At 37.9% G+C, this 26,213-nt stretch overlaps 1 protein-coding gene across 2 annotated transcripts in view; it reads left to right on the top strand.

Annotated features, from left to right (window-relative positions):
- Positions 1–26,213, top strand: part of AGBL3 (AGBL carboxypeptidase 3) — a 66,167-nt gene that overhangs the window by 11,001 nt on the left and 28,953 nt on the right. For both annotated transcript variants that reach the window (XR_002784003.2, XM_023539963.2), the window contains exons 4-7: positions 7,412–7,516; positions 9,598–9,736; positions 10,907–11,686; positions 19,572–19,734. Coding sequence is in view for 1 of the 2 variants with exons in the window: in XM_023539963.2 (XP_023395731.1) it covers positions 7,412–7,516; positions 9,598–9,736; positions 10,907–11,686; positions 19,572–19,734 (1,187 nt within the window). In the remaining variant the exon portion in view is untranslated. The remainder of the gene's footprint in view (positions 1–7,411; positions 7,517–9,597; positions 9,737–10,906; positions 11,687–19,571; positions 19,735–26,213) is intronic.

Raw genomic sequence — 26,213 nt, 5'->3', positions numbered from 1 at the left:
CTGGTCATGGAGTCAAGCCAGGCTATCTAACTGATTATATCCATGGAAAGCCATCACGGAACAGACTGGCCTGGGGTGGGGGGTGGGGGCCACCAGGGGAGTTTCGGACTTGGAAGAGCGCATCATAAATCTTAACCACCCTTCTCTTGGCCAGTAGTCAGCCTTCCCAGAGATAAAGATGGAGCTCTCCAGTCCAGCTGTAGATTAGCTCTGCCCTACTCAGCCATCTGACTTGACAGGCTTTCCCGTGAGCTCATATCCACCAGTCTCTCTTTTTTCGTAAATTGGTGCATTAGATTTCACTAAGTGGATGAACCATAATTTCTTTAACGGCCACCCCGTTAATGAATTTTAGATGTTTCCAGTCTGGCTCTGACCAGCAGTGCTGTGTGGACAACCTTTGGTGTGTGGCCTAATTAATGCACATATATAAATACATTTGCACGGTAGATTATTAGGTGTTGTGGTTAAAAACCTCTTGTCAAATTGCGCTTCAGAATAGTTATAACAACTTATAGTCATAAAAGAAGCATATGAGAGCATTTTCCCGTAAGTTCCTTCATCGACTGTTTAATCATCTGTTCTGATCTTTACCAATCTGGTATATTTTCATTTATATATGTTGTTGTTTAATTTGTTATTTAAGCCTGAGGTTGAGCATCTTTACGTATATCTGTTGTCTGTTTTTAAATGACTTTTCCAATAAAATCCTTTGTCCATTTTACTATTAGGTTGTACTTTTTTAAATTGGGCTATAAGCGCTGTCTGTATATTCAGTAAATTAGCTTACTATGTTGCATATGTTGCTTTTTTTCCCCTCTTCAGTTTATCATTTTCTTTTTGTCCTTGTTATGCAGAAATTTGTAATTTTTATGTAATCACTTTGTCTATCGTTTCTTTTGTGGTTTCTGGGGTTGCAGTTCTCGCATTTTTTCTCAGCACTGTCACAGTTTTATTTTTCATGATTAAATTTTTGATCCATCAGGAGTCCATTTGGATGCAAGAAGTGAGCTGTTAATCCAGTTTTTTAACTAAATGTCTAGCCAGTTATTCCAACAAAATTTATTAAATAAATTGTCTTTTGTCCACTGAGTTGTAGTGCCGCATTTATTACAATCTAAACTCCTAGATCTAATTTTGAACTCTCTTCTGTTCCTTGGAAATCCTGGTGGCGTAGTGGTTAAGAGCTGCAGCTGCTAACCAGAAAGTCTGCAGTTCAAATCCACCAGGTGCTCCTTGTAAACTCTATGGGGCAGTTCTACTCTGTCCTGTGGGATCGCTATGAGTCGGAATCAACTCGACAGCAGTGGGTTTGGTTTGGGTTTTTGGTTTCTTCCGTTCCATTAACCTATCTATTCATTTGCCAGCATGAAAGTCTTTATAGTATAGCTTTAAAGCTATAATTTTGTTATCTGGTAGACTTAGTTCCCTGTCATTAACTTTCATTTTCAGAATTTTCCTGGCTATTTTTTGCCATATGGTGTAGTGGTTAAGAGATTGGCTGCTAACCAAAAGGTCAGCAGTTCGAATCCACCAGCTGCTCCTTGAAAACTCGATGGGACAATTCTACTCTGTCCTTTAGGGTTGGTGTGAGTCAGATTCCATGGCAACAGGTTTGGTTTTTTGTTTTGTTTTGTTTTAATGGGCTTTAAAATAAGCTTTCCTAGTTCTCCCAGATTTAATATTGGTAACTTCATTGTAATCACATTACATTTATAGATTAATTTAAGGAAGATTGACATCTTTACAATATTGCATCAGCCAGTTCTACCCTGTCCTATAGGGTCACTGTGAGTTAGAATTGACTTGAAAGCAACGGGTTTGGGTTTTTTGGTTTGTCCAAGAACAAAGTATGTCTCACTAGTTATTCTAGTTTTCTTTTATCTCCATTAGTAGTGTTTTAATTTTTTTTCCTATACCTTTTGTCAGTTTACTGATAGGTATTTTACCTATTTTCTTGCTATCTTAATGGAATCTTTTTTCTTTAATATAGCTTGTTTATGTAGAAGAAAGTTACTGAGTTTTACATATTAATTTTGAAACCACTGTTGTTGTTAGTAGCCGTCAAGTCGATTCCAACTCATGGTGACCCCATGCGTGCAGAGTAGAACTGCTGCACGGGGTTTTCAAGGCTGTGACCTTTCAAAAGCAGATCTCCAGGACTGTCTTCCAGGGTGCTTCTGGGTGGTTCAAACTGCCAATTTTTCGGCTAGTAGTCTAGTGCCACCCAAACCCAAAAAAGCCCAAACCTGTTGCTGTCGAGTCAATTTTAGCTCATAACAACCCTATAGGACACAGTAGAACTACCCCATAGGGTTTCCAAAAAGAGGCTGGTGAATTCAAACTGCCAACCTTTCGGTTAGCAGCCGAGCTCTTAACTACTGTATCACCAGAGCTCTGTTTTCTCATGAGCACAGTTAATTGTTCTGGAATTCCCATCCTTATCAATGTTATCTATAGTTTATTATGATTCACACAGTCAAATGCCTTTGCATAGTCAATAAAGCACAGGCAAACATCTTTCTGGTATTCTCTGCCTTCAGCCAGGATCTAGCTGACATCAACAGTAATATCCCTCATTCTACGTCCTCCTCTGAATCCGGCCAGAATTTCTGGCAATTCCCTATCAATGTACTGCTGTAACCGCTTTTGAATGATCTTCAGCAAAATTTTACTTGTGTGTGATATTAATGATATTGTTCGATAATTGGTTTCCAAGGAGTGGCTTATGGATTCGAACTGCTGACATTTTGGTTAGCAGCCATAGCTCTTAGCTACCGCCCCATCAGGGCACCTCATTTTGAAACTAGCCACCTCTTATTGCTTCTAATTTTTAAATTCTTACATCTGTTCTACTTGTGCTGTTATATCATCTAGTAGTAATGTATCTTCTCATTTCTAGTGTTTGCCCTTTGTATTTTCCTTGACTGAGTGACTGGTACTTTAAGGAAAATATTAAATAATACCAGTACCGTCATCTTGCCCCTCCCCTTAATGAGAATGCTTTGTGTTTTCTCATTTTGCAAAATGTTGGCTTTTGGTTTGAAATATGTTTTCCTTTGATTATATTAAGGAAGTATCCATTTAACCCCAGATCCCAGTGCCATCGAGTTGATTCCGACTCATAGCTACCCTGTAGAACAGAGTAGAACCGCCCCATAGAGTTTCCAAGGAGCACCTGGCGGATTCAAACTGCTGACCATTTGGTTAGCAGCTGTAGCACTTAGCCACTACGCCACCAGGGTTTCCATTTAGTCTTATATAATTAAAAGTCTTTACCAGGTATAATTATTAACTTTCATTAAATGTCTTTTCAGTATCTTTGGAGAGGAAGGATCATAATGTTGTTCTCATTTGACCTCTTGTTGGGTGAATTAGTGGCTTTCTTAATATTGAACTAGCTGTATATGTCCTGGAAACCCTGGTGGCGTAGTGGTTAAGTGCTACGGCTGCTAACCAAGAGGTCAGCAGTTCAAGTCTGCCAGGCGCTCCTTGGAAACTCTGTGGGGCAGTTCTACTCTGTCCTATAGGGTTGCTATGAGTCAGAATCGACTCGACGGCAGTGGGTTTTGTATATGTCCAGAATGAACTGCACTTAGTCATTGTGTGTTATTTTTAGTGTTGCTGAATTCTGATTGGTCATATTTTATACAGGATTTTTCCTTGGATATTTATAAATTAGATTTGTAATTTTCTAACTTTTAATACTTTTTTCAGTTACTGTAAATCTTATGCAGGGTTCCTTCTCTATGTTCTAGAACAGTTTAAATAATTCTGTAGTTAACTGCTCTTTTCAAGTGTGATAGAATTCCCCTAAAACCATCTGTGTTTATCTGTTGTTGTTTTAGAGAGGGAGAATATTGTTATTTGAAAATATCTGTTTCTTCTTTGGCAGTGATCTAGTTTTTCTGCAATTTTTTCAGCAGTTGTTGTCACTACTTTTTATTTTAGCCGTTTTGATAGGTGTGTGGTGATATCTCATTTTGGTTTTTACTGATAGCCAACCCCCTGATTACCTATGAAGTTGAGCATCTTCTCATATGATTGTTTACCATCTGTATATCTTCTTTGGTGAGGTGTCTGTTCAGATCTTTTGCCCATAGTTTAATCAGGTTGTTTTCAGAGTGCTTTGTTTATCTTGGAAACAAGTTCTTTATCAGCTTTGCGAATATTTTTTCTCAGTCTGTGGCTTATCTTTTCATTCACAGAGCAGAAGTTTTTAATTTTAATGAAGTCCATTTTTTTCTTTTGGTGTTGTATCTAAAAACTCATTGGCAAACCCAAGGCCACCTAGATTTTCTCCTCCGTCATCTTTTAGAAGTTATATAATTTTATGTTTAACATTTATATCTGCAATACATTTTGAGTTTAATTTTGTGAAAGGTATAAGGTCTGTGTGTAGATTCTTCCTCTTTTTTTTTTTTGGCCATGTGTGAAAAAGACTGTAAGACTTCTTTATTGAATTACCTTTACCCCTTCCTCAAAAATCAGTTGACTCTATTTGTGTGGGTCTATTTCTGGGCTCTCTATCCTGTTCCATGGATCTATTTGTCTATTCTTTGACTAATACCACACTGTCCTGATAACCAGCTTTATAGTAAGTCTTGAAGTTAGAGCAGTGTCAGCATTCCAATGCCATTCTTTTTCAGTCAATTAAACCTAAAGGAAAAACAAACCTGTTAAAAAAAAATGTTGTGGTCTTTTAAATCATTCCTGGGGCTGTTAATTTTTATTATTTTTATTTCTTTCCATGAAAGGATGACAGATATAGTGCAAACTAATGTATTTCACAGATTTAGATTTACCATCATGAAGACACTTTCCAAAACATGCACTTACTGAATTTCCAAAAAAGCAACATTCTGTTGTCATTACCAAGAACAGTAATATTTACAGATTGGAACTGAACACAAAGAGATCAAATAAAGGCAGGGCTGGGAGGAGGGAGACCACCCCACAAACAGAATACTTTAAAACAAAATACTTCCTAATCTTGACAAGAGCCACACTCTAAACTTATTTTTGTTTAGGGTCCTGGCTTTAATTTCAGCTATTTTAGACATGTCCAGGCCAGCAAGCTAAACTGGTGGTTTGGGCTTCAAGAAGTCTTCTTTTGGATGAGGGTTGATTCTTTTTTTTTTTTTTTTCCTTAAAAGAAAATGAAGTGTGTGCTGTAGGGCGAAGGGCCTGGTGTTGTCTCAGAGATTGGCCTCCCAACCAGATCTCAGGCCTATGGAAAAAGGCTCTAAAGCCAAAGTAAAAAAAACTTCACAAGGTGCTCAGTGAGACTTGGGGGTGATTTGGTGCTCATATCACATGGTAGGAGCCCTGATGATGCAGTGGTTAAGAGCTCAGCTGCTAACCAAAAGGTCAGCAGCTCGAATCCACCAGCCACTCCATGGAAACCCTATGAGGCAGTCCTACTCTGCCTATAGGGTCGCTATGAGTCGGAATCAACTCAACAGATTTGGTTTGGTTTTACAACATGGTAAATCCTGAGTGAGTGCTCCATTCTTCTGGGAACATAGCTTTGACCCAAGGAGAACTCAAAAGAATGCAGTGCCATTTTGGTCCCTCAAGAGTTTGCAGCTTTGAGAGAACTGGAAAACAGTGCATTTGTTATAAAGAGGCATCTAAGTTCTCGTGGGACAGTGATAACCACCTCCTTCAAATAGTTTTTTGGACAACACACGTCAACAAGGCTGGCAGGAGATTCTGATGATGGAAAAAATTCTAAAGGAACTTCCTAGGCTACGTGACATAAAGACACCTGCAAAAGCTACCACTGGGTAATAATCAAGACGGGTCTGTATCAGTTTGTTTAATCTTAAACATATGTCTAAGCCCACTGGACATGACATTCTTGAATGTGGAGAACTCCTCAGAAGATCTGGGAATACTTCATTTCTACCCCAAATCCCTGCTTACCAATCCTAGCTCTAGAGCAGCTTTTTGCAGTGAAGAGATTGCCAGACCTAAAGCATTTATGGAAATAACCAGTGTTTACATCGTTTGAATGTAAGGATTATATGGACAAGATCCCTGTCTGAGTTCATCCATCCACCCATCCACCCACCGACCCACCCACCCAGTCCACCAGCATTTAACAGCCTACTCTGTTTCAAATACAATGCAAATGCCAGTTTTAGTGGCATGGGACTGGGGAGAACAAAAACTAGACTGAAGTAGGTTAAGACTGATTCTCAAAATATGGTCCTCAGTGAGGGTACTCCAGAAAAACTGGCTGCAAAGTTGACCTTTAGATTCAAGTGCTTTCTCCAGGTCTTCAGATAGAGTTTCATGTTTCTTTACAATAAGGATTTTTTACTAATAATTACTGATTTAAATGTAAAGAAGAACATTAGCAGAGATTAATGAAACCTGTACTCCTCTCTAACTGAGAAGCCTGGCTGCTGTGTGACTTCTTACAACAAGCGTGCGCACAGGGAAATAGGTGAAATTCCCAGCGCTCAGAGTAGATGCTGTGGTATCAATGCATTACTAAATTTTGCTTGAGTTGATTAAGGTTTTCAATTAATTAGTGCCTCACTTTTTAATTATAATTTGCTGTTTGTTTAGCTTAGTTGTTAACTATTTAGTTGGTTTTATGTTGTTCAGCTAACCCTGCAAAGTATAGTAATTCATAGTTGCATCAATATTCTAGACTGTGCTTTTTCTACAGCAAGACTTGATCCCTATTCACTTGGTTCATATATACTTATATTCCTAAAGCATATGTGTTCATAATCCCCAAAATATTTCCTTAGCCAGTAGTACTTGTTTCTCATCACCAAATTCTTGTTCCACTAAGAAGTGACAACAACGAGGGTAGTTGGGCTATGAAGTCACATCTTCCTATCAAATAGATCATAGCCGAAAAGATTTGAGCAGTGGTGCACAACGTTCAAGGAACACTGTCCTAAAAAGAATGGAGGGAAGAGTCACTAGTATTGCTGAAGAATGTGGATCCTTCCTTTGGGGAGAAAGAACCCTGAGCATGCTTAAAAGTTTAGGGGACAACTATTATCAAACTTGAAGCCACAGATTTAGGGAATGGAAGATAAAATGTAGGGCAAAGAGTCCACAGGTGGGACAAAAAGGCATCAAGAGCCCAGGACAATTAGAAATTACATTCTTAAATGTATAGCGAGTACAAAATAATCATGAACCAGTCAACAATAATTTAGAACACGGTGCAAATAAAATGTCATGGATGTTATTACAGTGTGAATGTTGATATTATTTCCAGTGAACCCTTGGTAAAATCCATCCTCACATAAATACTAAATTTCAGCCTAGGTCTACCAATGAATCATTTTTAAGTATACAATAAAGTTTTTCTGTTTTACTTTGAGAATATATTCAAAAGATTTTTCTTTTCTTTCTCTCTTTTTTTTTTTTTTTCGGGCAGACTGGACTCCTCCTTATCCTGAGCCAGTATACACCCCCACAGGCCTGGAGACAGAACCGCTTTATCTAAACTCCAAGGATGACGTGGTTTATCTAGCTGAAGATGGTGGGCACACAAGGAGACTTAGTGCTGTAGAACATAATTTGGTACCTGGGTTCCTCTCTTAGTTATGTTTGTTTTGCTGTTCATAGTAGACGTAAGTGTATACTTTCATGAGTTTTGAAATATATATACACTCTTGTAACCAACACCCCCATCAAGATATGGGATACTTTCATCAGCCCAGAAAGTTCTCCCAACCTCCTTCTAGTCAGTCTTCAGCCCCAGGCAACTACTGTTCTGAGTTTTTATCACCGTAAGTTAATTTTGCCCACTCTTCGGTTTCATATAAATGTGTAGACTTTTATGTCTGGCTTCTTTGACTCAGCATAGTGTCTTTCAAATTCATACATATGTGTATTAATAGTTGATTATTTTATATCACTGAGTAGTATTTCATCATTAAGATTATCACAATTTATGGACATTTGGATTATTCACAGTTTGGGACTATTACAAATAAAATGATCATAAACCTTCATGCTTAATGATACATATTTTCATTTTTCTTGACTAAGTACTCAGTAGTAGAATTGCTAAGTTATAGGGTAGGTGTGTGTTTAGCATTCTAAGAAATTATCTTAGAGTGTCCCAGAGTAGCTGTACCATTTTACACTCCCACCAGCAGTGTGTGAGAGTTCCAGTTGCTTCTATTTTCTCCAGCTTTTGGTGCTGTGAGTCTTATTAACTTTAATCACTCTAATGGGTATGAAGTGGAATCTTACCATGAGCTTAATTTGCATTTCTCTCGTGACTAATGATGTGGAGCATCTTTTCATGTGTTTATTGGTCTTTGACATATCTTCTTTTGTGAAGTGTGTGTTCAAATGTTTTGCCCATATGTACTGAGTTGTCTTTTTATGACTGATGTATTTTCAAGGTATAAATCTTTTGTCAAATATTTTATTGTGAATATTTTCTTTCAGCCTGTGGCAGGCCTCTTCATTTTCAGAACAATGTCTTTTAAGGAGTAGGACCTTTACATTTTGATTTTCAGTTACCAATTGTTTTTCTTTCAAGTTTAATGCCGTCCGTGTCTCTTTAAATAAATTTTTGCCTTCCCCAAGGTCACCTATGTATTCTTCTAGAAACTTCATTGTTCTAGCTTTTGTGTTTATATCTGCCTTCCATCTTGAATCATTTTTTGTGAATTGTTTAAGATGGGGCCAAGGTTCATTTTTTTTCTCAACAGTTTATACAATCACCTAGCCACCTTTATTGAATGTCAATTAACCATTTATGTGTGGGTCTGTTTCTAGACTCTTCATTCCGTTCCATTAATCTGTTGATTCGTGTGCACTACCATGTTGATTATTGTACTTTTATCCCTGCAGTCTGCCTTGTCTGATATTAATATAGCTACTTGAGCTTTCTTTTGATTCATCTTTCTGTTAAACGTATGATCATGCATGTGATGTTACATGTTTTTTGCCTTTTCCACTATAGCCTTTAATATACTAGTCATATTTATTTTAAATTTCCTATCTGATCGCTCTAACATCTTTATCATATTCAAGCCTGGCTGTATCGATGGCGCTGCCTTTTGAAAGTGTGTTGGGAGATTTCCCTTGCTTTTATGTATGCTTCGTAATTTTTCTTTGTTGAAAGCTGGACGTCTTTTATAGGTCAGTAGAGACGAGGCAGGGGCCTAGCTACAAAAAACAGTGCCTATAGCAATTAGTTTTAAATTGCTGAATGATCTCTCACAGCTGATGATGGAAACCACGATGGCCAATAGAAACTACTCATTAGCACCCTCCTTAAGCAGCGCCCAGGGCACATGCCCTACCTGCCATACCTTACTTACACCTTTGGACATGGGTAAATATTTTTTATACCTGAAAATGGGCAAAACTTTCCAGGTACTAGGCTTTTAGTTTGTGTGTAAGTTGGGGGTGGGGAGGTTGATTCAATCTAGTCAGGAGTTGAGCTACACAATGTAGGTCTAATACATTAGTGTCATTACTTTAAGTTTTTCTACCTTTAGTAGCACCTTAATTATACTTGTGCTGTAGCTCCAGACTGCGTTCGTAATAGCCTGTATACTTTGGACATACCTTGATACCTCTATGGCCTTCTCTCATCAGCTTACAAAGAGCCCTGTTTTGTGTATTCCCGAGTTGGGGGCAACCGAACATCCCTGAAGCAGCCCATGGATAACTGTGACAACACTTTGATGTTTGAAGCAAGGTTTGAGAGTGGTAATCTACAGAAGGTAGTCAAAGTGTAGGTTTTAATCACCTTTATTTAAGGAGCTAGACCATCAACCATCTGTTATTTCCTGTACACTAAAGTTCTTACGATACATTACTCAACTGTAATTCCTTGAAATATAAATGTTAATAAGAGATTATTGCAGGGATAGAAGGTGCAAAAAAAGGGTCTTAGTTCAAATAATTTTGAGAACTGTGAGTTTAATTTAAGCAGGGTGCTATACATTGCTACTACACATTGTAACACAGTGAGTGCTTCTCAAACTTTTAATGGACTAGTTCTTGGGATGTGTTCCACAAAAGGAACATGCTGCCCAAGGGCATTCTTTTTCAAAAAATTTTATTTATTATGAAAAAATTTAAACATACACTAAAGTAGGGAGAGTACTACAGTTGCATATTAACTACCATATATACCCATTGTCTGGACTCAGCAGCAATCAAGACTTCCCAATATTTATTTCGTCTATTCCCAGGTCAGTGTTTATGTCTGTACACACACACATACATATACTAAGTGTATAGTGCTGATAGACTAGGAAGCTATTTGTTAAAGAAAAAAAGTCACAAGTAACCAGGTAAGATTATTGTGTATGTAAGTAGGATACCAAAGAAATTATTATTTTTGCCTTTATTTGAACATCTTCAATGTGCTAAGTAGGAGGATACGAAGAGTTATCAAATACAATCCTTATCCTCGAAGAGTTTAAAATTTTTTAATCCATGTGATCATATTAATATGTGTTTCTAAATATTTCTCAGTGAAAGCTATCTTAGATCTCTACAATTAGTCTCTAATAGAAAAGAGAACTGTATGTCTGGAGCAAAAAGAGAAACATTGGACTTTTATTCTGTTTCAAGAATGCTTTGATCATTTCTTTTATAGGAAACATAATTGAGTTGAAATAATTTTTTATTAAATGCCCATGTTTTTATGTGTTCTCTTGAATTACAAAGGAATCCAAGTCTTTGTTTAGAATTAACGTAGAAGTGTTTTCTCATCCAATAAGAGAATTTCAGAAGGCTTGTTTTTTGTAGTTACTTACTTTTGGACACTGCCTAAATGAATGCCTTTAAAAAAAACTTCCTGTGAATAAGTTAAAATAAATTTCCTTATTTAATGTAATCTTGAGCGTCTTCTTTACATTTTATGTGCTTGTTTCCTTTCTTTCTTGTGTATTAGGGCAGAATATGAATACCAGTTGACTGTGCGTCCTGACCTCTTCACAAATAAGCACACCCAGTGGTACTATTTCCAAGTCACTAATACCCAAGCAGAAATAGCCTACAGATTCACGATTGTCAACTTCACCAAGCCTGCCAGTCTTTACAACCGGGGTATGCGCCCACTTTTCTATTCTGAGAAAGAAGCCAAGGTTCATAATATTGGCTGGAAGAGGATAGGAGACCAAATTAAGTATTATAAGAACAATCTGGGGCAAGATGGACGCCATTATTTCTCACTTACGTGGACGTTTCAATTTCCACACAACAAAGATACCTGCTACTTTGCTCACTGCTATCCGTATACTTACACCAACCTGCAAGACTACCTCTCTGGCATCAATAATGACCCAGTGCGATCAAAGTTTTGTAAAATCCGTGTCTTGTGCCACACGCTTGCTAGAAACATGGTGTATGTTTTAACCATCACCACCCCCTTGAAGAACACTGAGCTGAGAAAGCGCAAGGCTGTGATTTTGACTGCAAGGGTGCATCCTGGAGAAACCAACAGCTCATGGATCATGAAAGGCTTCCTAGATTATATTTTAGGAGGCTCCAGTGATGCCAAGTTGCTCCGGGACACTTTTATCTTCAAGGTGGTACCGATGCTGAATCCAGATGGTGTGATTGTGGGAAATTATCGGTGTTCCTTAGCTGGACGGGATTTAAACCGTAGCTATACGTCTGTCCTGAAGGAGTCTTTTCCTTCTGTTTGGTACACCCGGAACATGATCCGTAGGTAAAATAAGCCTCAAATTACCTCCCTGCTTATTGAGTAAACTTGGTAGTTAAGAATTTTGATCCCATAATCGCATCCCTTGTGCTCTAGCTTTTCTTGAGAGAGTTTAACTATAGCTACTTTATTTTTCCCCCCACTCGCCCCAGCACTTGATTCCACAGCCTTCTGACATTATGCCACTGGACTAATGAGCCTTCCCTCAAGCAACGAGACAGAATCTAGAATGTTATGATGGTTTGAAACTAATGATTAAACTTGGCATATCCCAGATTTGATATCTTGCTAAAGCTAATGCTAGCACCGATGTTTACTTGAGACTCTTGAATCCCTTATATGTGAAAATGAGTTCCACCTCACAGGAGCCTCTAGCACTATGTTGATCATACAACGAGTCTTTAAATTATTAGATTATACAGTTTATTTCATGAATATTGGTCTTATTTCCCCCTGGAAATTTGAATTGAAAAGCTTTAAGTTTTCCAAAGAATCTGGAACAGTAAAATGCACATAATATTTCAATATTTTTTGAACGACTGGGTAAATTCTTTGATAGGCTCACGTCATGACACTCTGGGATATGTCTGTGCTAGAAAGACTTTCTGTAGTCAGGATATCCATTACAAGTTCAACACCCCTTAAGATTTGTGGTGGTTTATGGATTGGGCATGGACTCTGGAGTAAGCATATCAGATTGAAATCCCTGCTATATTATTTACTGTGTGACTTCAAGCAATTGAAAAACCAATCTACGTCTCAGTTTTGTCACCTATAAAATGGGAATAATAATACCTACCTCACAGAAAAAAGACAAAAAACAAATCCACTGCTATCGAGCCAATTCCAACTCATAGCAACCCTATAGTACAGAGTAGAACTGCTCCATTGAGTTTCCAAGGAGCACCTGGTAGATTTGAACTGCCGACCTTTTGGTTAGCAGCCATAGCACTTAACCACTACGCCACCAGGGTTTCCTACCTCATAGAAGGGAGAAGTAAATGAGAAAATTATTATTGAAGTGCCCAGAATGCATGCAGTGTAAAAAGAAAAAAATAACTTATTAATTGGATTAGATACAGATGTAAAAATCTTTGTAAATTTTTAAGGATTATTCCAAATGTTACCCAGCTTTAGTACCAGGGCCTCCAGGGCAAGCCCAAGAGCCCTGTCTCAAGGCTGAGGACTCCAGGATACTTCCAGTCCCTCCAAGGAGCCATGGAAAAGGCTTCTGGAGCACTTGGCATGGGTCTGATTATCACAGCAGTTCAGCCTCAGTGCTAATTTTCATGCTAATCCTTTTGTCTACTTAGAAACAGGCAGTGAAGTACAGGTCCCCACAAAAGAGACTGAACCCTGGTTTTATACCCATCATAAATGTGATGTATCTATGATGCAACATCTGGGAAATGTTTAAGTGATAAAAGAAAAACTCATGACCTCCTCCTTCTCCTGGGAATGGAAAACTTTTAAAAATGGAACTGACTCAATGCACTGTGATATCCTGGATTGGATTCAGGGCTAGAAAAAGGACATTAGTGAAATCCAAATAAAGATGGGAGTTCAGTTAATAGTAATTTGCCAATGTTGGTTTCATAGTTTTTGACAATGTATCATCGGTATGTAATATGTTAACATTAGGAGAATCTGGGTGATACACCAGAATTCTCTGTTCTATTTTTGCACTTTTTTGTTAATCTAAAATTATTCCAAAATAAAAAGCTTATTTCTTTATTCATAAAAAGGGAGCTGGTGAGATGCCCATCAGAGGATGTGTAATGTCTACCTAATGCTCTTGGACATTGAGGGTCCTTGGTCTAACCCAAGGTGGACTAGAGGCCAAGGCCCCGTGGCTTGTCTGTATGGAAATCATTTGTTATTGTTGTTAGGTGCCATCAAGTCAGTTCCAACTTATAGTGACCCCATCTACAACAGAACAAAACACTGCCCGGTCCTGCACCATCGTTACAGTCATTGCTATGCTTGAGCCTATTCTTGCAGCCACTGTCTCAATCCATCTGGCTGAGGGTCTTCCTCCTTTTTGCTGACCCTCTGCCGAACATGATGTCCTTCTCCAGGGACTAGTCCTTCCTGATAACATGTCCAAAGTATATGAGATATAGTCTCACCATCCTTGCTTCTAAGGAACTTTCTGGTTGTACTTTTTCCCGGACAAATTTGTTCATTCTTTTGGCAGTCCACGGTATATTCAATATTCATCACCAACACCACAATTCAAAGGCATCGGTTCTTCGGTCTTCCTTATTCATTGTCCAGCGTTCACATGCATATGAGGCCATTGAAAACACCATGGCTTGGGTCAGGCGCACCTTAGTCTTCGATGTGACATCTTCGCTTTTCAACACTTTAAAGAGGTCTTTTGCAGCAGATTTGACCAATGCAATGCATCTTTTGATTTCTTGACTTCTGCTTCCATGAGCATTCATTGTGGATCCAAGTAAAAAGAAATCCTTGACAACTTCAGTCTTTTCTCCATTTATCATGATGTGGCTTATTGGTCCAGTTGTGAGGATTTAAAAAAAAAAAAAATTTTTTTTTTTTAATGTTGAGGTGTAATCCGTATTGAAGGCTGTGGTCTTTGATCTTCATCAGTAACTGCTTCCAGTCCTCTTCACTTTGAGCAACCAAGGTTGTGTCATCTGCATAATGCAGGTTGTTAATGAATCTTCCTTCAATCCTGATGCCCCATTCTTCATATAGTCCAGTTTCTCAGATTATTTGCTCAACATACAGATTGAATAGGCATGGTGAAACAATACAACCCTGACACACATCTTTTCTGGCTTTAAACCACGTGGTATCCCCTTGTTCAGTTCAAATGACTGCCTCTCGGTCTATGTAAAGTTTCCTCAAGAGCACAATTAAGAGTTCTGTAATTCCCATTCTTTGCAATGTTATCCATAATTTGTTATGATCCACACAGTCCAATGCCTTTGCATAGTCAATAAAAAACAAGTAAGCATCTTTCTGGTATTCTCTGCTTTCAGCCAGGATCCATCTGACATCAGCAATTATATCCCTATTTCCACATCCTCTTCTGAATCCGGCCTGAATTTCTGGCAGTTCCCTGTTGATAAACTGCTGCAGTCACTTTTGAATGATCTTCATCAAAATTTTACTTGCGTGTGATATTAATAATATTGTTCAATAATTTCCTTTCTTGGGAATAGGCATAAATATGGATTTCTTCCGGTCAGTTGAAATCTTCCAAATTTCTTGGCATAGACGAGTGAGCACTTCCAGCGCTGCATCCATTTGTTGAAACATCTCAGTTGGTATCCTGTCGATTCCTGGAGCCTTGCTTTTCACCAGTGCCTTCAGTGCAGCTTGGACTTCTTCCTTTGGTACCATTGGTTCCCGATCACATGCTACTCCTGAAATGGTTGAACGTTGACCAGTTCTTTTTGTTATAATGACTCTGTGTATTCCTTCCATCTTCTTTTGATGCTTCCTACATTGTTTAATATTTTCCTTGTAGAATCCTTCAGTATTGCAACTCAAAGCTTTTATTTTTTCTTCAGTCCTTTCAGCTCGAGAGATGGCAAGTGTGTTCTTTCCTTTTGGTTTTCTAACGCCAGGGCTTTGCACATATCATTATAATACTTTACTTTGTCTTCTTGAACCGCATTTTGAAATCTTCCATTCAGCTCTTACTTCATCATTTCTTTTATTTAGCTACTCAACATTCAAGAGCAAGTTTCAGAGTCTTTCCTGACATCCATTATGGTCTTTTCTTTCTTTCCTATTTTTTAATGACCTCTCGCTTTCTTCATGTGTGATGACCTTGATGTCATTCCACAACTCATCTGGTCTTCAGTCATTTGTGTTGAATGCATTAAATCTATTCTCAGATGGTCTCTAAATTCAGCGTGATATCAAGGTCGTACTTTGGCTCTCATGGATTTGTCCTAATTGTCTGCAGCTTCAACTTGAACTTGGCATATGAGCAATTGATGGTCTGTTCCGAAGTCAGCCCCTGGCTTTGTTCTGCTGATGATATTGAGTTTTTCCGTAGTCCAGACTAAAACTAGGAAGAAGGGCCTGGCAGTCTACTTCTGAAAAGAATTAGCAAGAGAAAACATTATGAATAGCAGAGGAACATTGTCTGATACAGTGCCAGAAGATGAGCCCCTCAGGTTGGAATGCACTCAAAAGACAACTGGGGAAGAACTGCCTCTCCAAAGTAGAGTTGACCTTAATGGCATGGATGGACTCAAGCTTTCGGGACCTTCATTTACTAATGTGAGACAACTCAAAATGAGAAGAAACAGCTGCAAACATCCATTAATAATTGGAATGTGGAATGTACGAAATATGAACCTAGGAAAATTGATAATTGTCAAAAATGAAATGGAAGGCATAAACATTGATATCCTAGGCATTAGTGAGCTGAAATGGGCTAGTATTGGCCACTTGAATTGCACAATCATATGGTCTACTATGCTGGGAATGGCAAATTGAAGAGGAATGGTGTTGCATTGATAATCAAAAAATATTTCAAAATCTATTCTGAAGTACAATGCTGGGAGTGATAGGACAATATCTGTACACCTACAAGGAAGACCAGTTAATACGAATATTATTCAAATTTATGCACCAACCACTAAGGCCAAAGATGAATAATTGAAGATTTTTACCAACTTCTGCAGTCTGAAATTGATCGAACATGCAATCAGGATGTATTGATAACTACTGGTGATTGGAATGTGAAAGTTGGAAACAAAGGAGAAGGATTGGGGCTTGGAAAATATGGCCTTGATGATAGAAACAATGCCAGAGATCACATAATAGGATTTTGCAAGACCAACAACTTCATTGCAAGTACCTTTTTTCACAACATCAATGGCAACTATACACGTGCACCTCACCAAATGGAATACACAAGAATCAAATTGACGACATCTGTGGAAAGAGACCATGGAAATTATTTATCATGTGTCAATTCTCAGATTGCCTTGTGAGAAGGTTAAAGCAGGGGTATACTCAGTAAGTTTCAGAAAGACTTCCAAGAAAGAGAAAGACCTTAATGTAATTAATAGTAGGCAGGTAAGTAGAATGAGAAGTCACATATATGTGGAAATGTGAATATCTGTAAGTATATCTATGGCTGAGTATATATAAGATACAGGTAGTCCCCTGCTTAAGACGTATTCAAGTTATGACATACTGCACTTATAAAACCAAACCCGTCGCCATCAAGTCGATTCCAACTCATAGCGGCCGTGTAGGACAGAGTAGAACTGCCCCATGGAGTTTCCAAGGAGCACCTGGTGAATTTGAACTGCCATTCTTTTGGTTAGCAGCCGTAGCACTTAACCACTACGCCACCAGGGTTTCCTACTGCACTTATGACCATCTTTTTTCTTTTTTTTTTTTTTGTACATCTTAACATTAGTAATATGTGCTACATAGAATGTTGAAGCACATAATTTGCTGATATATCATTCTTAGATATTCATTTCGCAGATGTTCAAAATCAGATTTATAAAGATACCAATAGTAAAAGGCAATAATAATGAAAACCAAAATAAAAAAAAAGGAGGTACTCGATTTCCATCAGAACCCACTTAGAATGGAGTCATCATAACAGAACCTCGTCCTAAGTTGGGGACAACTTGTATACAAGAATAAGAGAGTAGATCTTAGTATAAGATACTTAAAGTATCAGAAATAAAGACTTCAGAAGTAATAGCATTTCTTTGGAATGAATTACTTAGAGGTTTCTTTTGATTCACTTATAAGAATGTGGAACATCATTAAAAAGGAGAAATTTTTTGTTTTAAAAATGTGCAGTATGTTTCATATTTAAGGAGCCCTGGTGCCACAGTGGTTAAGCATTTGGCTGCTAACCGAAAGGTTGACAGTTGGAACCCACCAGCAGCTCCACAGGAGAAAAGACCTGGCAATCTGCTCCTGAAAAGATTCCAAAATTTTTTTAAAAAACAAACCTGTTGCTGTCGAGTGATTCCAACTCATAGTGACTCTGTAGAACAGAGTAGAACTGCCCCCATACGGTTTCCAAGGCTGTAAATCTTTATGGACGCAGACTGACACATCTTTCTGCCATGGCGCAGCTAGTGGCTGCCAACATTTTGATTAGCAGCTGAGTGCTTAACCACTGCACCACCCGGGTTCCCCGTAAAGATTGCAGCCTAGGAAACCCCATGGGGAAGTTCTACTCTGTCCTACATAGTCGCTGAGTCAGAATCAACTCGACGCAACAAGTTTTTTGTGTTTCATATTTAAGGGCTTCACTTGATATTAATGTTTATAACCTAGTTTTCTGAAAACATTTAACTATCACTGAGTGGTTTTATGTCAATTTTACATAATTAATTAGAATGTATTGGGCACTGGGTGAGAACAGGGCAATAAATTAATGCATGTAGCAGATTCCAGTTTGGCATTTCACTATAATTTAAAGTATTTCTGATAAAAGCTATGCTTTGAAAGTTTTGGCTTTAGGTTTTAATATTTTCGTTATAAAAACAATGCATCTTATATTGCTATAAATACCACTGATAACATTTTGGTGTGTATCCTTCCATATATAACAAATAATAAATGTAATTTTAATTATTTACATAATATAGTGATATTACTTATATTACTATATAGTTTGGAAATATGAAAAAAAAAGAGGAAGATGCCCATAATCCTACCACCTTCCAACTACTACCATCTGTTTACCTTTTGAAAGCCTCCTCTATTAGTCATTTTCATCAATTAGTTTTTGTGGCTTATTTTTGATGGTTGTAATATTCATTGAGCGCCTAAATTATAAGGGTTGTGCGCTTAAGAAATGTATAATAATTTCTTTAAAATATGTATTAGCCAAAAGGTCAACAGTTAACTCTAAAGCAAAGATGAGAACATAAAGGGGCAGGGAAACCAGAGCACTGAAAATGGAACAACCAGAATGCAACTAAAGAGAATGTTGACACATTGTAAAAAATGTAATTAATGTCACTGAACAATCTGTATAGAAATTGTCATATGGGAACCTAATTTGTTGTGTAAATTTTCACCAAAAACACAATAAAATATTATTTGAAAATGTACGTATTTATTAGAATTTTACCAGGGGAAAAAATCAATTTCAGCTTTGGTAATGTTTTTCTCAAAATGATACTTAGTTGCTACTTTAATCAAGGGTTAGATATTAATTGGCTTCAACACCAAGTCATCAACTACTTAATTATTCAACAGATATCAGGGTACTTATTATGTGCATAGCACTATTCTAGATGATTTGAAGCATCCCTCACCTGTTATGAGTTTAAATACCAAAAATATGAAAACTTTCAAAGGTAAGTGTTAAGTAAATAAAACCACTATTAAGTGCTACAAGAGTTCAAAAAGAGAAAAATCTGTGGGCTTGACTAGTTAGAGAGGAAGTGAGACTTGAGGTCAGTCTTGAAGGATGGAGCGGGGGGATCGTTTTTGCAGATACAGAGATGAAGAGAGAAGATATTCCAGTCAGAAAGTAGAATCTACATGAGAGATTCTACGTTGTAATGGGCAAAGACCAAAGTGAACTGTTTTCTATGTACCACAGAAAACCAGATAAAAAAGTAGAGGGATCCTGGTGGAGAAAGTCATGGAGTAAAGTTAAAAGGTGTATTTGGGCCTTATCATGGAAGGCTAGAACACTTAACCTTTACCTATAGTCAATAGGAATTTATTGAAGGTTTTAAAAAAATTGTGTATTAGTGATAACATGCAGTATCGATGAGAAGAGGGAGAAATGAAATGCTAGGATATAAGAAACTGTTTCTTTGGGTATTGCACTCATAGAGGCATAGTTGCATTCATAGAAGAAAAACGTGGAGGAAAAAATTTGGTAACTTACTCTTTTTCTTCTTGGTAGATTGATGGAGAAACGAGAGGTTATTTTATACTGTGACCTGCATGGCCATAGTAGGAAGGAGAATATCTTCATGTATGGCTGTGATGGCAGTGACAGATCAAAAGCGTTATACTTACAACAACGCATCTTTCCACTTATGCTGAGCAAAAATTGTCCAGATAAAGTAAGCGCCTTTTAAGATTTTAACTTTTCCTTTACTAAGTGTTGCCCCTGTGGGGCAGTGGAATGGATAATTCTATTAAATAAATTGCTCTTTTATTTTGAGGGCTTTATACAATTAATCATAAGAAAGCAACTGTGTGGAATGTTTAGTAGGATTTTATGAAATAATCAGTATTTCAAAAATCAAAATTAGAATGAAAAAAGAATAAGGTGTATTATTATATTTCACAGACTGTAAAAATGTTGGAGTCACTTATTTACCATGATGTGGAAATTACTTTAGGCATTCTTTAGAAAAAATACCTAAAGATTTTAACATAGCAGAGATAACTCCTGTAAACTTCCCCCAAGTTCTCCACCAGCCAATTCACTTATAGAGGACTTTTTGCGAAATATAAGTTGTCCTCTGGGGATAATTGGGAGCCCTGGTGGCACAGTGGTTATGAGTTCGACTGCTAACCAAAAGGTTGGCAATTCAAATCCACCAGCCACTCCTTAGAAACCCTATGAAGCAGTTCTACTCTGTCCTATAGAGTCGCCATGAGTTGGAATTGACTTGACAGCAACGAGTTTGTTTGTTTGTTTGGAAATAATTGAGACTCGAGAACGTAAAAAGGAAAGGATGAGCTGGTAAGAATAGTTATTTACTGGCCCCTGGACACCCTTTTAGCTCAGTTATGAAGTCACTCCCGAGGTTCACCTTTCAGCCAAAGATTTGACAGGTCCATGAAACAAAATGAGGCTAAAGGTGCACACCAGCCCAGGGGCAAGAATTAGAAGGCAGGAGGGGACAGGAAAGCTGGTAATAGGGAACCCAAGGTGGAGAAGGGAGAGTGTTGACATGTTGTGGGGTTGTTGTAAAACAATACATGTGCTAACTGTATAACAAGAAATTAGTTTGTTCTGTAAACCTTCGTCTAAAGTACAATAATAAAAAGAAAGAGTAGTTATTTACGAAAAAGCACATGTTTGTTGCCCAAATAGGATTCATTCCCTCAGAAAATCAGGTCACAAAGAGCAGCCCCATTCCCGAAGCTATCCTAATAAAGTTTACATTGTCAGTGCCCTTAAATATAGCTTACTACTTCTATAAAATGGTCCCCTATTACTAAAATATTTTAACATTGGGGCTGTTGGCATAGTTCTTTGGATCTTAGATCGCTAATCTTTTGTGGTCTTAGATGAAATGGACCAATTCCTCAAAAACCACAAGCAACTGGCCTGCAGTTAAAACAGGTCTTCCGTGGAGTATAAAGGCCAGTTAAAGATACAGAGACTTTTATTCCTAGGTTTTCTCTTGTCTTTTTTACCAAAATCGCTTTGTGAAAGTACACAGTTATAATTGGAAACTTCAGATTCCTCTCATAGGAATCTACTACTAGTAGAAAGACAATAGGCAAGGATATATCCTTATGTAAACTGGACGTCATCAAAATTAAAAATTTTTGCTCCGTGAAAGATCACGTTAAGAGAATACAAAGGCAAGCCACATACTAGAAGTAAATATTTGCAATTGCATATCTGTCAACTTGTATCCAGAGTAACTGAAAGTAGGAAAACAAACAACTGAATTGAAAAATGGTCAGTAGTCTTTAATACACACTTCATCAAAGAGGATTAAAAAAAAAAAAAACCCATTGCTGTTGAGTCAAATCCAACTCATAGTAACCCTATAAGACAGAGTAGAACTGCTCCATAGAGTTTCCAAGCAGCGCCTGGTGGATTCAAACTGCTGACCTTTTGGTTAGTAACCGTAGCACTTAACTACTATGCCACCAGCGTTTCCAGCCAAGAGGATATATGATGACAAATTAGTACATTTAAAAAGTTTAACATAATTAGCCATTAGGAAATACAAATTAAAAACATGAGATCTACTACACACCTATTAGGATGGCTAAATTAAAAAATACAATCATAAGTGCTGACAAGGATATGGAACAACTGAAACTCATACTAGAACAACTGAAACTCAAACTCCACTTTGGAAAATAGTCTGGCAATTTTTTATAACATGTTCTAGAGAAAAGACACTCCAACTCTGTTAAAGTAAAATCAAAAGAGATTTATTGAAGCCAGAATACCATTGCAATGGGATATCACAATCTCAGGCTAAAGCTCACAGATCTCAGGGGGGAAAAAAGGAAAGTCACAAGTAATTACAGTGCTGAAGGGGGAAAATAAAATTACAATATTCTGATTGGTTTACAGTAATAGGGTCAGTCAAAGGCAGGACAAAGCATAATTTTTAATGTTATTGGTTACGTGAATACATTGATTGGCTAAAGGACCTAAGTGAAAGACATGGGCCAGGAGGGGGTTTCATGTTGGTTACAAAGCAGTGACATGACGGGTATTTTCAGAAATAGTTTGTTAACAATTACCTTGCTCAGAGCACTAGATCTCTGGAGGAGAATGGAAACAAAGAGTTTCTATGATGTACTGCTTTGCCCAATGCATCAGAAAACTGGAGGAGACTGAGATCAGAATTTTCCATGAAGTGTTCATATTCTTTAGCCTAACCACAAAGAAACTCATTTCCTTAACAGTAGTAGGAATTGGTTCCTAGGCAACAGAGGTAGAATCTGGGGAAGGGTTAAAATTGAAGTGAAAGCTTATAGAGAGCTCTTAGAGCTAACTCAGTCCTTTTACAAACAGGTCAGATACCCCTGTTTTAATTCTATATCCCTTATCATTCCCTCCTTTTAATCAAGAATTTAGAAGAATATCCTTTGATCAACTTAAGAATTAGTTTCTTCTGCATGGACTTCAAATTGTCATGAGTTTTATTACTTCTTAATGGCCACTTGAACCAGCAAGCATTTAAGACCCCAAATGCCACACGATAAAAGTGGCTGGGCACCACTACATATTTTTACTTTCCCATAAGGGAGTTCTCATCTTCAGGGTGAGCTGATCTCATGTCACCCACAAAGGAGTAACTCATCTTCTGCAAGGTTTTTCTGGCAGTTGGGAAGCTTTGATTTTTTTCACCATGCTATTGCTGAGCAGCCATCTTCAGTGATCTTAGTTTGGGGAATAGATAGCATGTGGCCAAACTGAAGAAACAGCCTGATCTACCTTCAAATGACTAAGTCATGAGGCTTCTCTAGTTTGGGTTCTCGAATGCATTGTTGATATACATAATTCTCTGAGCATGAGATGAAGTGGGGTTTTCAGTTCCTATCGTAGATGCACATCTTATAACATATTTTATAATTCCAACAAAAGGAACAGTTATTATTAATATAATTAACCCAATTTGCAACAAAGATCCTAACCAAGAACCTACACTATTGGGTAGTCCACTGAAGATATCAAAAAAGGATGGTCAAGTCAAAGGGTATATGGAATATAACCAAACTGCTTTTTGCTGGCTCTTAGCAATATCCTGTTCAACTTCTCCAGTGGTGTTAATCCAAGAGCAACATGAAGTGTTGCCAATGGTGCATACTCCTCCTTGTTGAGCTAAAAGGAATCCCAGAACTATTCTATAGTCCACTACTACCTTTGACAAGGATTCTAAACATTTTTGTTGTGCAACCATTCCATTGGCCACGTCATCAGCAGTTTGACCCATAGTGGCACATAGATTGCAAATGGACTGTTCTAATTGTGCAATTCCAAACCATGGCACAGTACTGTGTAAAAAGGACTATCAACATCCCAGGGAATTAGCTATGGGGATTATTCCGGAAAACAAGTTCTCTATTCTGTATGGACATTAGTTTTAAATCACTGTTCCAAAGTGCACTGTCATCATATGCATGGATACTCATGGGAACTCCTAGGGTCCCTAGAGTACATTGGCCTAGCATATTCCAACCATCTAAACATGGCAAATTCAAGTATAGGGCCAATCATCTGAGTTATTCCTAAAGTTAACTCATCCCCCACATAAGACAACATATCCAGATGGGGCACATAACATACCTGTACTGGTTTGAATATTAAGAAGTGAGATGGAATGTTCGGCCCTATCAAACCAGTTTGCAGTTAATGAGTTGTTACAAATGGATAATCCTCCAAAGTCTAGTGAATCCAGGCATTGGGCACAAACCAGGAGATTTAGATTCTTTCTAAGACAGTTATCTGCTACTGTTGGGTAATACTGAGCATCATTCATTTAAAAATTGCATGGAGTGGATAGAATAAACATTCTAACTATCAAAGGGTGAGACTGAAACAGGGAGCTTATTGATAAGTTGATAATTCTGGAAGTAGCTGTAAATTGACATGAATAGCCCACTTAAACAGTCTTTCAAAACAATAGTAAAATTAGATGTGAGCTTATACTCTAAGACTGGTACAGTGAAAGGATCAGTATGATCTTGTGTAGACCGAGGGGAAGAATGACATACCCAGCATTCAGTTAAATTGCTAGGACTGGCTACTGATTGAGTTAATTTGATAAAAGCATTTTCTTGCTAAGCAATAGAAAAAGGAGACAGTAATGGTATTAATATAATAATAGTGATCATAATTAAAACACAAAGACTAAGAAAAATAATACCTTAAACATCCAAAAATAATAAGTACACCTGTAATTACTAGACTTAATCCAAATATTTCTAAGGGTTGGATAACTGTTTACCAAAAACCAATTCTAAGTGTATATTGTAAATACAAAATGGCTAAAAGTAAACCTAGCTAACAATATAGCACAAAGTCCAAATGCTTCAGCTACTTGCATAATCTTGTTCCATGATTTTGGGTAGGTGGTTCACTCTCGTTGTCATATGCTTTTCGTCCAGGATCCTGTTTAAACTTTAAGTCCCTGAGTTGGTAGGAGCCACATGAGCTTCCTTTACCTGAGACAGGTGGATCCAAGCTTTAATCCCCTGTAATTTAGCAGCACAGGGGTTTGTTAGCTGGTGTCTTTTCTTTCCAATAAGCATAATCCCCGTGTACAACATCAGGTGCTTTAATCTGTTTCAGGGTCTAATTATTAAAGCTTCTTTTAGCAAAGAGACTTTTTCTTTTGCATTATAAAGCAAAGCTTGACAATATTTCAGTAAACTAGTCTGTAAAAGATTAGAATCATTAAAAGCTAAACCATACAGCAAATCCATGAGCTTCCTGGTAAAAATTTCAAAAGCGTTCAATTAATGGGGCCCAAAGAGAGTATCCATTAAATTTAATAAAACCAAAGGGAGAACTTGATCCCAAGATAGGCCAAAAGAGGAAGTTAGTTTTGCTAATTGAGTTTTAATAATACTGTTAACTCGTTCTACCAGTTCCGAAGACTGGGGATGATAAGGACAATGAAGCCTTTGAAAAATTGGAAAAATTGAGCAAATTTCCTTAATGACTTGGCCAGTAAAATGAGTGCCCCAAACACTGCAGAGAGTCTTAGGGGCACCCCAACTTGGCATAATATTTTCTGAAAGTTTCTTGGCTACAAAGCTGGCAGTTGCACACCTGCTGGGGAAAGCCTCAACCCAATGTGAAAATCTACAAACTGTAACAAGAACATATTTATAGCCATGGGAAGGGGGCATCTGAACAAAGTCAATTTGCCATTCAAGCATAGGCCCAGTTGGCAAAGGATATCGACCTGGAGGGAGGCAATAAGGTTTGCCGGGATTAAATTGAGAAAGGCAGGGCACCGTCTTGCTTTTTGATATGCCACCTCCCAAAAATGTCCCCAATGATATTTGTTTGCTAATTCCAATAATTCACCTCATGGTTATGTTTATGAATATCTTGACTCAATGGAGGGTGTAAGGATTTAGGCATCACCAACTTGCAGTCAAGGGCTAGTCCCTCTCAGTAATCTATATCCCAGTTTAGTTGACAGTGCTGTTGCTTCCACACATGCTTTTCACTTTTTGGAGGCATAATCTGATGGCTTCTGAGGTAATGCCAGGTAGTTCTTGTAGGGGTAATTCCCTCAACTAACAAATCCTCAGTAACTGCTGGCTAGCATGGTGAACAGGCTTTACAGGGACTATCTGCTTCCATTCCAACCACAGGAGCTTGGACTAAGTGGGGAGAGTCTAATATTGGAGTTTGGAGAGGATTCTCAAAATCATAGTGAAACACATAATTATGGCTACTGAGCAAGTTGCCCAAAAATGTTGATTCAAACTGTGGATCAGCTCATCAATTTCCATAGGTCCATAAATGTCTAGTAAAACCTTGACCATAGGAACATCCAAGCACCTTGGATTGAGCTGCCTCTGACTTGGTCCAGTCCACAGACCAGGAACAGAGTCGTGAATACACCCAGACTGAGTCCAGGAGGTGACTTCATCATCTGGGGCCAACTTTAAGTAAGTGGCTTAAAAAAAAAAAAAAAAAACCTGTTGCCATCGAGCCAATTCCAACTCACAGTGACCCTATAAGACAGAGTAGAACTACCCCATAGAGTTTCCAAGGAGTGCCTGGTGAATTCGATCTGCTGACCTTTTGGTTAATAGCCATAGCTTTTAAGCACTACACCACTAGGGTTTCCAAGTGGCCGAGGAGGCCATAATT

Source organism: Loxodonta africana, chromosome 8 (assembly GCF_030014295.1).
Source record: "Loxodonta africana isolate mLoxAfr1 chromosome 8, mLoxAfr1.hap2, whole genome shotgun sequence".
NCBI lineage: Eukaryota > Metazoa > Chordata > Mammalia > Proboscidea > Elephantidae > Loxodonta > Loxodonta africana.
Note: the sequence above shows the minus strand (reverse complement) of the source record. Positions and strands in the feature narration are given on the sequence as shown.